Source organism: Rhinolophus hipposideros (assembly GCF_964194185.1).
Source record: "Rhinolophus hipposideros genome assembly, chromosome: 22".
Lineage (NCBI taxonomy): Eukaryota > Metazoa > Chordata > Mammalia > Chiroptera > Rhinolophidae > Rhinolophus > Rhinolophus hipposideros.
In genome coordinates, this window is record NC_138068.1 from 30,559,280 (window position 1) to 30,577,124 (window position 17,845).

The 17,845-nt window shown below is 36.9% G+C and overlaps 1 protein-coding gene across 1 annotated transcript; it reads right to left on the reverse strand.

The window, feature by feature from the left end:
* Nucleotides 1-15,437: 15,437 nt before the first annotated feature.
* Nucleotides 15,438-16,360, reverse strand: LOC308491019 (heterogeneous nuclear ribonucleoproteins C1/C2-like; the record flags this gene model as incomplete). The annotated part of the gene is given in 3 exon segments (XM_081033822.1): nucleotides 15,438-16,081; nucleotides 16,084-16,192; nucleotides 16,196-16,360. Coding segments are annotated over 3 exon segments (918 nt in total).
* Nucleotides 16,361-17,845: the final 1,485 nt, after the last annotated feature.

The following is a 17,845-nucleotide window of genomic DNA, read 5'->3' on the forward strand; positions in this document are numbered from 1 at the left end:
GGCTTAGTTGGGTGATTTAGTTGGGTGATTTTAGTCTTGGCTGGCCAGCTTTATGCATGGGCAATCACCAGTAGATCAGCTATGGGACTCTGCTTCTTGCAGTTGGCTAGCTGTTGACTGGTAAAAAATGGGGACCAGTGGGTCATTGGCTACCAGGCTAGCCCTGGGTTGTTCACATAGAGAGGCAAGGGTCTGAAGAGAGAGAGCAGAAAAATTCAAGGCCTCTTGCAGTCTAAGCTCGGAACTGGCACAAAATTGCTTTTGTCACATCCTATAGGCTAAAGCAAGTTAAAAGACCAGCCCAGATTCAAGGCATGGAGAAGTAGGTTCTGCCACTTAATGGGAGGGACTGCAAAGTCACATTGCAAAGTGTGTGGCTGTAAGGCCAAGCAGAGTATTGAGGACATTTATGTAATCAGTCTGTCACACTCACCCAGCATGCTGCTATCTTTACTCTCCTGAGCTTGAGCTTCCCTGGGGTAACTACCACAAGGGCAATGTAACACAACCCAGAAATGCATGGGTATTAATGCTCAATGGAGTGACCTTCGACAGATGAGAGACCGATGAAACTGGCTGGCAGATAAGTTATTTTATCTTCCTTCTTTTAGCCTGTTCTAAGGTGCTGTGTCTCCATGAGGTCCCTCCAGAAGACGTCTACTATGACCAAGCTACCACAGGTTTTTGAAACTGACTAGCTCTGAAATTCACCTCTTTGTATTTTTTTTACCTTCCTTGCCTCTCTTCTCTTTTCTTGCCTCACTCTCATTGAACATGCACTTTTCCAAAACACATGAAAGGAGTAGCTTTTACTATATAACAAAATATCCCAAAATTTAGTGGTTTAAAACAACATACATTTATTTAGGTCACAGTTCCTTCCATAGGTTGGCTCTTTGGGCTGGGCTTAGATGGGCAATTCTTCTGGCCTTAGCTTTAGTTGGCTGCTAGGTTGGCTAGGAGTTGGCTAATCTAGGGTCACTTATTACTGTTCCTCATGTCCTCATCCTCCATCAAGCCAGCCCTGTGTTGTTCTCATTATAGCTGAGCAGGGTTCCAAGAAAGCAAATGGAAGCAAAAGCATACCATGCCTCCTAAAGCCTAAGCTTAGAACTGCCAGAGTATCACTTACCACATTCCGTTTAGCAAAACCCATTACAAAGCTGGTCTACATTTGAGGTGTGGGGGATACACCCTTTCATGAGGGAGGTTATGGAGACACCTTGTAAATGTATGAATATAGAGAGGAACAGAGAACTGAGGACATACTTGCCATCCTACACAAAGCATTAGCACCTATGTTTTGCCTGGGGCTTTATCTTCTGCGGGACTCAGACTATGACATTATCTATCATTCAATGTTTCTTTAAACCAATGCTCTTGAATAGGCTTAGATTTTTTCTTTTTGTAAAGGCACTATTAAACTAATATTAATTAAATTAAAATGAACCTGGATTAAAGACTTAAATGTAAGACCTGAACCCATAAAACTCCTAGAAGAAAGTATAGAAAGTAAATTCGCAGACATTGACTTTAGTAATATTATTACTGATATATCCCTCAGGCAAGAGAAGCAAAAGAAAAAAATAAACATATGGGATTACATCAAACTAAAAAGTTTTTTCACAGCAAAGGAAACCATCAATAAAACAAAAAGGTGTACTACTGAGTGGAAGAAGGTATTTGTCAATGATAAGGGGTTAATATTCAAAATTTATAAGAAGTTCATACAACTCCTCCCCAAAAAAAACAATTAAAAAATGAGCAGAGGACATGAAGAGACATTTCTCTAAAGAGGACATACAGGTGGCCAACAGACATATGAAAAAATGCTCAACATCACAAATAATTAGAGAAATGCAAATAAAAACCACCTCACTCCTGTCAGGATGGTACATTTATACAATGGAGTATTACTTGGCCATAAAAAAGAATGACACCTTACTATTTGCAACAACATGGATGGACCTTGAGAATATAATGCTAAGTGAAGTAAGTCAGACTGAGAAAGACAAATACCATATGATCTCATTATATGTGGAATAAGAACAGAATAAATGAACAAACAAAACATAAATAGACTCAGAGATACTGGGGAAACAAAAACTGATGGTTGCTAGATGGGAAGGGGTTGGGGATGGGGGAGAAGATGAAGGGATTAGAAAACGCAAATTAGTAGTCACAATATAGTCATGGGGATATGAAATACAGTCTGGGGAATATAATCAATAATGTTCTAAAGATTATGTAGGGTGCCAGACGGGCACTGGACTTATCAGGGGGATCACTTCATAGACTGTAGATGTCTGACCACTACACTATACAATTGAAACTGAAGTACAATATTGAATGTCAAATATAATTAAATATATATATATGGATGTGGAGTACAGCATAGGGAAGACAGTCAATGGTATTGTAACAGCTATATACTATGTAAAAGGGGTAGTAGATTGGGGGGTTTATCACTTTGTGAGGGGTGTAAATGTCTATTATGTTGCTTTGCACACCAGAAACTAAAAAAATAAAATAAACCAAAATATTACACATAGTCCTGTCACCTCTGCAATAAAAACAGTCCATTATTTTCCTTTTTTTTCCTACTACTTTTCCAGATGCATACAAGATTTTTCACTAATGCCTCCTTAGACTCTTTTTTAAACAAGGCTGGATATAGGAAAAAATATTACTTATAGTACATTCTGTTTTTTGCCTAACTCTATGTCATAGTTATTTCCATTACTAAATTATCTTCTAATTTTTTGCTAACAGCACAATACTTCAAACTTTGAGGGATCTAAGAGTTTATATATTTTCCTTTTCTTTGACAGATGCTTAGTCTGTTTTGTTCTATTATTGGCTCTTTGGGGTTTTACCATGAAAAATGTCATGAAAATGTATACGTACAGCTTTTCTAACCTCTGCTTTTTAACACATGGGGTGGTTGAATCAAAGATCACATGAGCTTGATATTATCTGAACAATCAGTTGGTATAAAACATGCAGCAAAAAATAGTCATTCACAATACTCACATTGTTCACTAACAATACTCAGATTGTTAGCTTTATAATTTTTGTGCAATTTATATCAAAGAGGTGAATAGCTTGATTTGGTCATTCAAAAAACTGTTTGTCATATGCCATCCTATCATTGTCATCCGAGTGAATACAAATATGAATAAAATGTAGAATTGACTCCAAGGAACTTTCAGACACTGAAATTCTGCTTCTTGCTAGTCTAGTTACTTGACTAGTTACTTACACTTATGATTATTATTCTTCATTATAATTGAATTAATAAATGAAAATTATATTTTAAAGTTATAAGAAAACAGTGTGGCGTTTGAGCAGGAATAGGAAAACAACCTAATGGTACAGAATTCAGAAAAACATTTATGATAGATAAGAAATTACTATTCCAATTCAGTGGGGGAAAGTTAGGCTATTAAATAAATTACTGTTGTACCAATAATCCATCCATTTTAGGAAGTAAAATAACATTAGTTACCTACATGTGTCATAGGAAATGAAATCTGGTGGAATAAATTTCTAGATATAAACAGGAAGTACAAGGAAATACAGCATAATATACTTGAGGTTAGGAAGCTTTTCCTATGAAAGACTCAAATCCCAAAATTCATAAAGGTAAATATGACCAGATTTGATTTTACAAAAAAAATTTAAAACTTCTATAAAGTAAATATAAACTCATAAGTGACAGACTAGAGGGAAATATGTATAGCATAGAGAACAATTTAAAATAGACACTATTTCTGTAATGTTCAGGTTTTATATGTGGACAACAAAATCCGCATAAGCTGCTTTGGGCTGGAAAAAATCTAATACAGGGAGTAGGATGCAAACGAAATCAACACAAGGACTAAATCAACAGAAATTATTTCCAGCTGCAAAAGTACAAACCCAGAACCCATGGATACTGCCAACAGAAATCCACACTACGTTTGTCTAAATCAGGAGAGTTGCCTTCATTAATAAAGGAAACAGATGAATCAAGAAGCTGAATACAGATTAGAATTTTGACACTATAGCCATTGATTGCAAAACCATATCACCCCCATAAGCCACAGCTCTGAAAAATGTCCTGGGCCTGCTTCTTTCTTCCCTCTCTTTGGAACAAAGTGCTCTGTAAATGCATCTGATTTGTGCTCCTAAATTATGTTCAGTACCCAAGTTTCAGAAAAATCAGATAAATCTGGTTGTTGCCTTCCAACTTCTACATGCTGGAAGAGGATTGGAATGAAAGATTAGTGAGTTTCAACACATAGTTTTCACTACAATCCCTAATATGCAAAGAGCTCCTATGAATCAATAAGGAACTGATTACTAAAAATAATTCATAAAAGAAATAAAAATAACTTATATACCATTGCTTCCCTGAAAATAAGACCTAGCTGGACAATCAGCTCTAATGCATCTTTTGGAGCAAAAATTATTATAAGACCTGGCCTTATTTTACTATAAGACTGGGTCTTATATGATACAATAATATTATAATGTAATATAATGTAATATAATATAATATATAATATAATATAATAATATAATATAATATCGGGTCTGATATATATATATATATATATACACATACATATATGTATATATATATATATATATATAGTCTATCCATTTCTCTACAAAAAAAAATCTCGTTAATATCTACATTGCTGATTTGGTGGGTGTATGTGTGTGTGTGTAAAATTCTGGAAGAATATACACTACACTGTTAACGACAATTACTTCAAGATAATGGGGTTGGGGAGAGGGAGATTTTGGTTTCTCCCCTGCATATTTTTGCATTGTTTGAGTATTTTGCAATGCTCTTGTAACTTAAAATATGCACGATGTACCAAGGAAAATGCTGTCAACAGTTATTCAAAGTGTTATAACGTTCCTTAAAACCCTCATTACAAATGATGTCAACAATAATTTCAAAATTATCATCATACAATATCTTCAAGGCCTAAAAACTTGCCTACGAAATCTTCTGAGATTTGTCTGTCTGATAGTCATCAAAATTTCCAAGTTAAATTAATTAACCTTGATACTATTCTTAGGGCCTGCCCATACCACACGCAACTTTTGCCCATCATAGCACTGTTTCCAGCTGGCAATAGATGTTATGTGCTAATGAATGGTGCTGCTAAATTCCAATCTAATAAAAATCTTGCTCAGATCCTTATCCAAAAGAGCTAAAATACAAATCCCAATAAATTGTGGAGGATTTTTTTTTGACTACTTCTTGACCTGAGAAAGTAAACATGACCTGAAACTGTGCTAGACAGTCAAAATTTGCAATGAAAATAGCAAATGAGGCTGTACTTATTTTTGCTTTATATAAGCTGTCTGATTTCCCTGCAGCTCACCCTGGCTATTTTTGGCCCTGAGTATTTAATGAGAATGAAAAGCACAATGCAATTTTGGGGCCATTTGCTCCTTTAAGTTACCAAACCCAGATGTCACTGAAAATGACATTGCCTATTATCATTAAAGGCAAATGTTCTGCTCTTACCAAAGCCCATGGAGGACAATCCAAAACTGAGAATATATTTTTAAAGAGCAATATTCAGTTTTGTTTTGCACAGATCTTTACTGTGAAATTGATTAGCAGAGCTGTCCAAATCATTTAGAGTTTAAGACATACTGGATAATTCCCAGCCCATATGTATAACATTAGGAAAAGAGCCCTCTTGATAAATTAATCTCTAAACTAGGTGGAAATACAAAAATATGTCAATTGGAGACATAATTATCATAATGAATGAAGGCGAGTTTAAAATGAAACATCATATTTTTCCTGAATAGGATTTCATTCTATTCCCTGGAATTCTTCAAAATAAATAAACATAGTCTCTAGAAATAAATGTTAACTGAAATACAGATTTTTCATCCTTTGCAACTGATAAGAAAATTTGATCTATTTTGATTTCATAATTATGATTTCATTTCTTAGTTTCCTCCCCCTCATTTTCATCCTTTTATTATTTTAAGGAAAATCTCCATGTAAAGACAAGTTTTAATTCCCAAGATCTCAAGTTTTGTGTCTTTGAATCCTGATTTTGAAGCAAGTTTCCCACATATCTTAGCAAATTGAGGTCTCCAAATGAAGTTAGTCTTGAATCTCATAGACATGGAAAGAAACAGTTAGCTTGGGGTCTTCAGTGTCATGGAGATCATTCTGGACGATTGTTTCAGGCAATGGAGTTTGGGCAAGGGAGAATGTCAAATTCCCTGTGACACTGGTTTCTATCAACAGTAATAACTACACAATCACACATGTCCTATTCCACTGGCTTCCTTCCTATCGCCAGAATAAAAAACTAAATTTCTGCTCACTTTTCTCTTTTTCCCCATGTACCTAATTCCCACCCTTCATTTATAGCTAGCTTAAGTCCAACCAATACTTTTAAGATCTCTCAAGCTTTCCTGGTCTGGAAATTCCTTTTTGCTTTGTCAACTCATGTCCGTAGTCTTTAAGGAGTTTTTAGTTCAATTATACTTGTATCATTAATAATTTTATAACAAGGTTGAAAACAGTTTCAGGTTAAGATCCTAATTCTAATACATTTTTTTCTATTTTTAAAAATTATGGTATAATTCTCCATTTTTGTGTGCAGTTCTGCAAGTTTTGATAAATGTATATGGTCATGTGAGCCACCATCGTGACCAAATGTGGGGTACTTCCTTCACCTCAGAAAATTCTCTTATGTGGAGAAATTGACCAAAACACAATTATACTAGGGGACTTAAATACATCATTGACAGCTATGGATAGATCATCCAAACAGAAAATAAATAACGAAATAGCAGCCCTAAATGACACATTAGATGAAATGGACATCACTGACATATATAGAGCACTTCATCCTAAAACATCAGACTATACATTCTTTTCGAGTGTACATCGAACATTCTCAAGGATAGACCATATATTGGAGCATAAAAGCAGCCTCAGCAAATTTAAGAAGATTGAAATCATACCAAGCATATTCTCTGATCACAGGCTTTGAAATTGGATATCAACTGCGAAAAGAAAGCAGGAAAAAACACAAATACATGGAGATTAAACCACATACTTTTAAAGAACAACTGGGTCAAAGAAGAAATTAGAGGAGAGATCAAAAGATATATAGAAACAAATGACAATGAAAATACATCCTACCAAAATTTTTGGGATGTGGTGAAAGCAGTTTTAAGAGGGAAATTTATATCATTACAGGCCTATCTCAAGAAACAAGAAAAATCCGAAATAAATAACCTCATGTTACACCTCAAAGAACTAGAAAAAGAAGAACAAGTGAAACCCAAGGTCAGCAGAAGAAAGGAAATAACAAAAATCAGAGCAGAACTAAATGAAATAGAGAACAAAAAGACAATAGAAAAAAATCAATGTGACAAAGAGCTGGTTCTTTGAAAAGATTAATAAAATCGACAAACCCTTGGCTAGACTCACTACGATAAAAAGAGAGAAGACACTAATTAACAAAATCAGAAATGAGAAAGGGGAAGTTATCACGGACACCACAGAAATACAAAGGATCATTCAAGAATACTATGAAGGACTATATGCCACCAAATTCAATAACCTAGAAGAAATGGACAAGTTCTTAGAAACATATAGCCTTCCAAGGCTGAACCATGAAGAACTGGAAAATCTAAACAGACCAATCACCAGTAAAGAAATTGAATCAGTCATCCAAAACCTTCCCAAAAGCAAAAGTCCGGGACCAGATGGCTTCACCAGTGAATTCTACCAAACCTTCAAAGAGGATCTAATACCAATCCTGCTCAAACTCTTCCAAAAAATTGAAGAAGAGACAGTACTCCCTGACTCATTTTATGAGGCCAACATCACCCTGATACCAAAACCTGGTAAGGACAACACAAAAAAAGAAAACTACAGACCTATATTTCTGATGAATACTGATGCAAAAATCCTAAACAAAATTTTAGCAAATCGAATACAACAATGCATTAAAAAGATTATTCATCAAGACCAAGTGGGGTTCATCCCTGGGGCACAAGGATGGTTCAACATCCGCAAATCCATCAATGTGATACATCACACAAACAAAATAAAGGACAAAAATTATATGATTATATCAATTGATGTAGGAAAAGCATTTGACAAGATACAACATCCATTTATGATTCACACACTTAATAAAATAGGTATAGAAGGAAAATACCTTAACATAATAAAGGCCATCTATGACAAGCCCTCAGCGAATCTCATAATTAATGGTGAAAAACTGAAGCCCTTTGCTCTAAGTTCAGGAACACGACAAGGCTGTCCCCTATCACCTCTGCTTTTCAACATAGTGTTGGAAGTCCTTGCCAGAGCAATCCAGCAAGAGAAAGAAATAAAAGTCATCTAAATTGGGAAGGAAGAAGTTAAAATATCACTCTTTGCAGATGACATGATGCTATATATAGAAAACCCTAAAGACTCCACCAAAAAGCTATTAGAAACAATCAATGAATACAGTAAAGTTGCTGGCTACAAAATCAACGTACAAAAGTCCATTGCATTCCTATATATTAACAATGATATCTCAGAAAAAGAAATACAAAAAACAATTCCCTTTGCAATTGCAGCAAAAACAATAAAATACCTAGGAATAAACTTAACCAAGGATGTGAAGGATTTATATGCTGAAAACTATAAGACATTTTTGAAAGAAATTGAAGAAGACACAAAGAAATGGAAAGACATTCCGTGCTCATGGATTGGAAGAATCAACATAGTTAAAATGGCCATATTACCCAAAGCAATATACAGATTTAATGCCATCCCCATCAAAATCCCAATGGCATTTTTTAAAGAAATAGAACAAAAAATTATCAGATTTGTTTGGAACCACAAAAGACCCCAAATAGCCAAAGCAATCTTAAGAAAAAAGAACAATACTGGAGGTATCACACTGCCTGACTTTAGCTTGTACTACAGGGCTACAATAATCAAAACAGCATGGTATTGGCAGAAAAACAGACATATAGACCAATGGAATAGAATTGAGAACCCAGAAATAAAACCACTTAAATATGGACAGATAATTTTTGACAAAGAAGCTAAAAACATACAATGGAGAAAAGAGAGCCTCTTCAATAAATGGTGCTGGGAGAATTGGATAGTCACGTGCAAAAGAATGAAACTGGACTGCTATCTGTCACCATGTACCAAAATTAATTCAAAATGGATCAAAGACTTAAGCATAAGACCTGACACAATAAACTGCATTGAAGAAAACATAGGTACTAAACTTATGGACCTTGGGTTCAAAGAGCATTTTATGCATTTGACTCCAAAGGCAATGGAAGTAAAAGCTAAAATAAACAAATGGGACTATATGAAACTTAAAAGTTTCTGCACAGCAAAAGAAACCATCGACAAAATAAAGAGGCAACCGACTGAATGAGAGTAGATTTTTGCAAACAGTTCCTCCAATAAGGGTCTAATATCCAAAATATACAAGGAACTCATGAAACTCAACAATAAAAAAACAAACAACCCAATTGAAAAATGGGCAGAGGACCTGGAGAGACATTTCTCCAAAGAGGACTTACAAATGGCAAACAGACATATGAAAAAATGCTCAACATCACTAATCATCAGAGAAATGCAGATAAAAACCACAATGAGATATCACCTCACCCCAGTCAGAATGGCTATCATCAACAAGACAAATAGCAACAAGTGTTGGAGTAGCTGTGGAGAAAAAGGAACCCTCATACACTGTTGGTGGGAATGCAGATTGGTGCAGCTGCTATGGAAGGCAGTGTGGAGGTTCCTCAAAAAATTGCAAACAGAATTACCATATGACCCAGCAATCGCTCTCCTGGGTATCTACCAAAAAAATCTGAAAGCATTTCTCTATAGAGACACGTGTACTCCAATGTTCATTGCAGCTTTGTTTACGGTGGCCAAGACATGGAAACAACCAAAATGTCCTTCGATAGATGAATGGATAAAGAAGTTGTGGTATATATACACAATGGAATACTATTCGGCGCTAAGGAAAGATGATATAGGAACATTTGTGACAACATGTATAGATTTTGAGAGTATAATCCTAAGCGAAATAAGTCAGACAGAAAAAGCAGAGAACCCTATGATTTCACTGATATGTGGTATATAAACCAAAAACAAGACAAACAAATGAGAAACAAAAACTCATAGACATAGACAATAGTTTAGTGGTTAGCAGAGGGTAAGGGGGTTGGGGGGAGGAAGATGAGAGTAAGGGGGATCAAATATATGGTGATGGAAGGAGAACTGACTCTGGGTGCTAAACACACAATGGGATTTATAGATGATGTAATACAAAATTGTACACCTGAAATTATGTAATTTCATTAACAATTGTCACCCCAATAAATAAGTTTAAAAAAAGAAAAAGAAAAAAGAAAATTCTCTTATTTCCCTTTGTAGTCAACCTCTACATACATCCCTAGCTCCTGGCAACCACAGATCTACTTTCTGTCTCATATGTTTGTCTTTGCAAAAGTGTCATATAAATGGAATCATACTGTAGCCTTTTGTCTGGCTTCCTTCATTTAACATAATGCATTCAAGATTTATCTGTGTTATTGCATGTTTCAGCAATCTGTTCCTTTTTTATTGTTGAGTCATATTCCATTTTATAGATATACCACAGATTGTTTACCAACATTCCACTTGAAGGACATTTGAGTTATTTCCAATTTGGGGTGACTATTAATATAAATAGGATAACTTAGAAACATGCAAGTACTGGTTTTTATGTGAATATGTTTTCATTTCGTTTGGGGCAATACTTAAGAGCAAGATTGTTGGGTCCTATAGTACAGGCATGTTTAACTTCTACTGTATTTTCTAATACACCCCACAACCTTGTAGCCTGACCTATGTAATTGAGATATTAGTTGGGCTCCCTTCCATTAGCAGTCTGGGTAAAATTGGTTCAGACAACCACAAAACACACAGCTTCAACAAGGCTAAAGTTCAATCCTAATGTAAGCTTATTGGAAGGAATTGAACTTCGATGGACATCACGGCATGTGGTTTCTGGGTCTTTTCATGATGTCCTCTCTGACCATCCCACCAGTTCACCACTAATAACCTGGATTCAAAATTTGCAACACCTTGCAATTACTTACATACTGTCCAGTTACGTGAAAGCATGAGTAAGCTTTATAGATTTTGCTGCAAGTTCGTAGGGACCAAAAGTTGTGTGGGTGAAAGTGTTAACGTTTTACAGCCCACAGAAAACAACTAAAAATTACATCTTAAACATGTCTGTTTTTTCATGGAATCCTAACATGGACACTCACCATTCTGACTTCTTTCTCCTTTCATCCATGTAGGAGCTCGTCTTAGCTAGTTCATTTAGGAGCAAGTTGACCTTTCTCCAATTCTAAAGCAATTTCCCTCCCTTATCTGGAGGGCAACTTGGCTCTCTCTGCTGCTATTCCTGCTGGTGCATATGTATACTCAGGAAAGGAGAACAAATGCTTTCCGGTTAAGATTATTTTCCCTACTTCCAGGGCTTATGACAGTTTCTCTTAAGAATGCTTTTTAAAAATTAAATTATAATTATTTAAAAGTTGAATACTCATTTATGGTGTAAGTTGATAACTCTTATTGTACCATGTAGTAGTACTGTATAACAAACCACCCCAAAATTTAGTGGCTTAAAGTAACAAACATTTTTTTAATGCTCATGAGGTTTCAGCTCAGCTAGGCAGTATTGGTCACAGATGGTTTCATTTCTGTCTCTATAGTCAACAGCTGGTTGGGTTGACGGCTGAGCTGACCTAAATCAGGCTTGGCTCTAGGATGTTTTAACATGGGCTTGGCTAAGGCTACTGACTTCTCATCCATGTTGTCTCCTATTTTCAATCAAATAATGTGGCTTGTTTCTGTGGCAATAGTAGGGGTCCAGTGAAAGTGTAGAAGTATACGTGACTCCTGCAGAACTAGCACACCATCATTTCCGTAGCATTCCATTGGCCAAGCAAATCACAAGGCCAGCTCAAATTCCAGGGTGGAGAAAGACTCCACCTATCAATGGGAGTTGCTACAAAGTCACATTACATAGAGAATCCATATAGGAAAAGTGAAGAACTAGGGACGTTTTTGCAATCAATCCAACACACTTACAAAATCAGACTATTCTATTAATTAGAAGATCTAATTTTCCTGCAATTTTAAACAAATAAACTTTTCACTTTATTCAGGTCATGTACTCAAAGCTAATTACAGTAAATTCACTTCATTAAAAAATGTTGTACTTTCCCTAATGAAAAGCTAAAAAATCACACTATTGGATTCCTTTCAATTTGATAAGCTACATATAACCTAAAGCTAAAACAGGACCACTATGGTCAGTTATTTTAATTAATACCATTGAATCCATTTACATAAACAATATTAAAGGGTTATATAAATTTTTTTAATAGAAAGAAAATATGAAATAAAAAGGAAGCTAGTTTATAACTTAGAATTCCTAGTATGTCTTTTTTTTTCTTTAACGGGGGTGATTTTATAAAGTTATGCATGTGCATAGTTTAAAGAGTAAAATGGTTTCCCAACATTTGTTATGAAAAACACCAGCCTTGCACATACCTGCAATTATTGACCTCTTCTAACAGGCAAGTATTTTCAGCCTTTTACTACAAGCTATTCTTTTGGTTTAGACATCCATATTGCTTCCAATTGTGTGCTTATATTGCTCCCTCTTAATTTTCAGTCTTGGGCATTATCTATTGTCTCCCTATTATGGAAAATGATGACCTCCACATGATCCATGCTGCATCTTCCTGCTCCCTTATCCCCCACCAAATGTACCTTTCCTTCCTCCCCATCCTTTTAGGATAGTTGTATCCCAATTTGGGTTAGAACAGTATGCACTTATTATACAAATGCTATCCACAACTGATCCATTTGATATACTATAATTACTTTTCATTTCTTATAAACATTTTTTGTTTATAATTAATAATTGTCTGTTTTATTTCCTTAATTCTCCATGTATTTGTTTTCTCACAACTCAACCCCAAATTCTCTGCCAAGTATTTATATTTCTTCTTTAAATATTCATCTATATCATTGTTGAGTAATTTCATTTTCTCAAATAAATGTCTCCCAAAGCCTTCAAGCATGTTTTCATCAGGAGACTTGCCCTATGTCTGGTGAAACAACATCACCCTGGTGATTCTCTTTATCTGTTCCCTATATTGGGTTCTCTATGTCTTAAAACCTGTATCTTTTTTTTTTTTCTTCTTGGTTTATTTATTTGCTTCGGTGGTATATATCCTCCTAAAGAAATTTTTTTTTTATTTTTTTAAAAATTGTATTGTTCAATTACAGTAGACATACGGTATTATAATATTTTCAGGTGTACAACTTCCTAAAGAAAAACTTTAGAGATCTTGTGTGCCTGAAAATATTCTGTCCTCACATTAAGTGACACGTTGCCAAGGGTATAGAATTCTAGGTTGAAAATAAATTATCTTTGGAATTTTTAAGGCATTTTGAAGACATTTTTCCATGTCAAGTGCTTTTAGTGTTGTTATCTATAGCTTCTAGTGTTTGTCATGAGAAGTTCAAGACCATTCTCAACCTTTATTTTGTAATTGCAACTTTTTTTCTCACGTAGTGTATCTTCTTTTTGTCCCACACCTTTGACATTTCTCCATTGTTTTAGCATAGGAATATTTTCATTCATTGTGCTTGGCACTTGCTGAGTTCCTTTTTTTTTCATCCTTCTTCCGCCACCCCACCCCCACTCCGGTTCAACCCACTGTTTCTCAGTCTAGTTGTGCAGGACACTGCTCCCTAGTCCATGCTGGTATTATGAGCCTGGCCACCAGCCTCTCAAGGCAGCACACAGTAGCCCACAGTAGCCCACGGCAGCTCACGTCTTCCTCCGGCTGCTCAAGGCAGCCCAGCTCCAGGGAGACCTGTTGTTCACAATCTTAGCTGTAGAGGGCGCAGCTCACTGACACATATGGAAATTGAACCGACGACCTCAGCGTTAGGAGCATGGTGCTCCAACCATCTGAGCCACTAGGCACGCCCCTTGCTGTGTTTTTTCAATCTGGAAATTTATGTCTCTGTGTTATGGGGAATTTCTTGAGTTATGGTTTCCTCCTCTTTGCTTCCCTAATACCTCCGTTTGAAATTTCTACTTTTTTTTTTACTGTTTGATGTGGACTGGTACTATCGCTTTCTTTTTATTTTTCTCTCCTATATTCCATCTATGTCTTTATATATTCTTCCATTTGTAGAGATAATCTCAACTTTATTTTCCAATACTTCATGGAGTTTGTTTTTTTTACATCTGTTCTCACATTTTAATTTCTAAGAGCTCTTCTTATTATCTAAGCATTCTTCTTCTCTCAACCTGTCTTCCTTAGAGTTACTAATTCTACACACCACTATAACCCCCCCTTCCCTGAAACCAAGGATAAGGAGCGGCAGTTTGGGGTCATTTGCTAGAGCTTGAACAGGAGGGCTAGGTCTCCATAAGTGCTTGTTTGAGACCCCTAAAAGTAAAGCAAGGGGCCAGGGTAGGAATAGAAGGGAGAGTAGGTCAGGAGCCATGGCCCATGTGGGCACTTTTGTTTTGGGCTCTGTAAATGCCAGGAGAAGGCCTGAACCTTACTGATTTCACTGAGATATCTCCCCCACTCCCAACTGTGCCTAGAGCTCTCTAGTCCAGAGACCTCAATCACACTGTTTCATGACTAATGTCCTTGTATTTTTTTTTCCTTCAAATTCCTGGTTTAATAGGGCGTGTTTATTTTGAGAAAAAAGGTCCCAAACATCAGGCTGTTCACAAAAATAACCCACAGTATCAACTTTTGAAAACAAATTTTAAGACTATTACACTAATTATTTTCCTAGAGGATGCATTTGACATGCCAACTCTCGTTCACAAAAATACATTGTTACATTTGTGTTGAACAGCCACACACAGCACGCTCCTGTGGGGTATAACACACGTACCTCTAACTCAAAGCTGCTCTCAGGTGCTACTCAACTAATGAGACTGCCTTTGCAGTAAGGAAGCAACTAACTACTGAACTCATGTATGAATGGAAAGAACTGTACTCCCTGCATAACAACAGATTATTTTGGAGACAGTTGATAAAAACCATACATCCTTTTTATTGTTAAGTCATAAAGAGGTATCAAAATTAAAAGCAAAAATTACAGGGTAAGACTGAACATAACTACTGGGAGCGTCAAAGGAAGTGAGAATGGGACCAGGCGCAGGGCAAAATGAATGAATGAATGTGAGAAGGGCAAGGAAGGGGTAACAGTGAGCATGTGCTGAAGATACTAGGGGAGAGGGTCTGGTGAAAATTTTGATCTTAGACAAGCACCTAGGTAAAGAAATAATGGGACAAGATTTCTAAACCCCACTATGTGCTTAAGAGTCATCCTCGCCTTTGGCGCTGTCTCTGTCATCCTCTCCTTCCTCAGCCTCTTTTTCATCATCCTTGATCAACTCCAGCTGTTCATCCCCCCGATCTTCATTATCATCATCATCCAGTAGGTCCCGCTCCTCAGCAGAGTCATCTGCAGCCCCCTCAGACTCCATCTTCACATTAGTCTCATCTTTCTTGAGGGAGCTGCTGCTCTGCTCCTCTTCTGACTTATCATTCTTCATCTCTACTCCTTGTTTACTCTGTTCCTTTTCAAGTTTTTCCAGGCTTTCCAGTAGAGAATCCACTTTTTGTTTTATCTGGGTCAATTCCTTCTTAATGGTCTGAAGGTCATCTCCTTTCAACTTTCCAGACTGGGAAGAAGATCGTCGCTGTCCACTCTTAGAACTGAAGCCACTTTTGCCCCTCCGTGAGGTGTTCCCTGAGATATGCTGGCGTTTGGAGGGCACTAAAGCCCGAGCAATCGGGGGAGGAGGAGGAACACGTGCTGGGTAACTGTACATCTTGTCATAATAAGCCCGTTGAAAGTCATAGTCCAAGTCAAAAGAGGAGCTGAGTAGAGGGGACGGAGAAGGGTGTTCTGGCACCGACCCGTACATCTTCGCTGCAGATCGTTTCACACCTGCTTTCCTCTGTTCACTTTTGGCTCTGCAGCCAGATTAATATCTAAAACCTGGCCAGCAATCATTCTGCCATCCTCTCCTGCCACAGCAGCCCGGGCATTTCTCTCATTAACATACTAAACAAAGGCAAAGCCCTTATGAACAGAGCAACCCACAATTTTGCCATATTTTGAGAAGATTGCCTCCACATCAGATTTCTTGACCACAAGAGTATTGAGATTTCCAATGAATACACGGAAGTTCATGGAGCGAGGATCTGTCTTGTTGGTAACATTGCTGGTCATTGTCTTTGATGAGAAAGTTCCTCACAAAGCCAAAAAAAATGTAGCTGAAGATCAAAAAAAATCTCACCGAAGGGGGAGGGAGAAGAGATTCGATTCTGAATCTCCTGCTCCTGGGTTGTACGTGAAGAAGCCGACTGCTCCTCGAGGTCGGCAACGCGGTCGCAACCACTCAACCTTCGTCTCTTCACTGTCCTGGTATTTTACCTGGATGCAAAAAGGCAGTTGCCTGGCTACATAGAGCGGACAATAGAATCGTAGAATCATACCTCCTTAAGGGACTTCCAGCCAATCCTGTCTTGTTCCCATCTGTATTCACACTTTCAGGAGTACCAACACCGCTAATTTCTTAGTCTGTTGGAGTGCAGTGGGGGTGTTAATTGGATTGCTTTTCATCTTTCTCCATTTCAGGTTTATAATTTAGCTTTCTTTGGTTTGCTAAGTCAGATTCATCTCATCCACCATTTTCCAGTTTCCAACATCTTGTAGTGCAGTTACCTCTCCTGTTCTTTGTACTTACTAGTAGGTCTTATTCTTTTTTTTTTTTTTAATTGCTGTATTGTTTTGTTAATAGGGCTTTGGAGGGAGAGAAAGCAAATGTGTATGTTCAATCACCCATCTTTGTTAGGGAGTTAAAATGTCTAAATATTTCCAGCAATGGAGTAAACAGGAAGAAAAAGAATACCTTTGGGGTAAAGGTGTGGGTGAGAAATTGGGAGAGAAACAGTCAATTCCCTATTTGATCCAGTAATGAAACAATATCCTGAAATTATATGAGATAAAATCTACCAGTTTGTTTGCTACCAAATGTATTTTTATCAGGCAAACATGCAAGTGCTCTGGAATAGGCTGAGAAACCAAAGGGAATTGGATTTCTTTCCAAGGCATTATTTCCAAACTCTTCTGGTAATAAACTATAGTGATTGTGCTATTTTATATATAGATGGAGGACAAAAGCAATTACATGTTCTCAAATGATGAGACACATGCATTTGAAAAAATGCTTTAAGAAATGAAATGTTTGGGGATGGCATCAAATAAAAATGACCACAGCCTCACTGTCGCCTCAGTTCCTAGTCATGCTGCATTTGTGGGGTAGTGAAGGCTGTTGGCAGCATGTGCAAAGTTAGAGTCTTCATAAATGTGAAAGGATAGGGTATGCTGTGGGGGAGAACCCACGCATTCATTATAGCCCTTTCCTTTGGACATGAGGAAGGAAGGGCCTGCCCTGACGGAGCACTAGGTATTGCTGTCAAGGCCAAGCCAAGCTAGAATTAGCTCAGGGAAAAGGCACTAACCTTGCCTATGTGCCTAATATGGACTCAAGTAATGCCTGGGTTCATTAAAAACTTCCAGTGACCCCACTTTACATGTAAGGAAATGGGAGACCAGAGAGGTTAAGTAAGTTATTCAAAGCCCACATCGGCTAGTCAATGGTGGAACTGAAAACCCCATCCCATTCTGTCTAGTCCTTTAAGCCATGTTAAA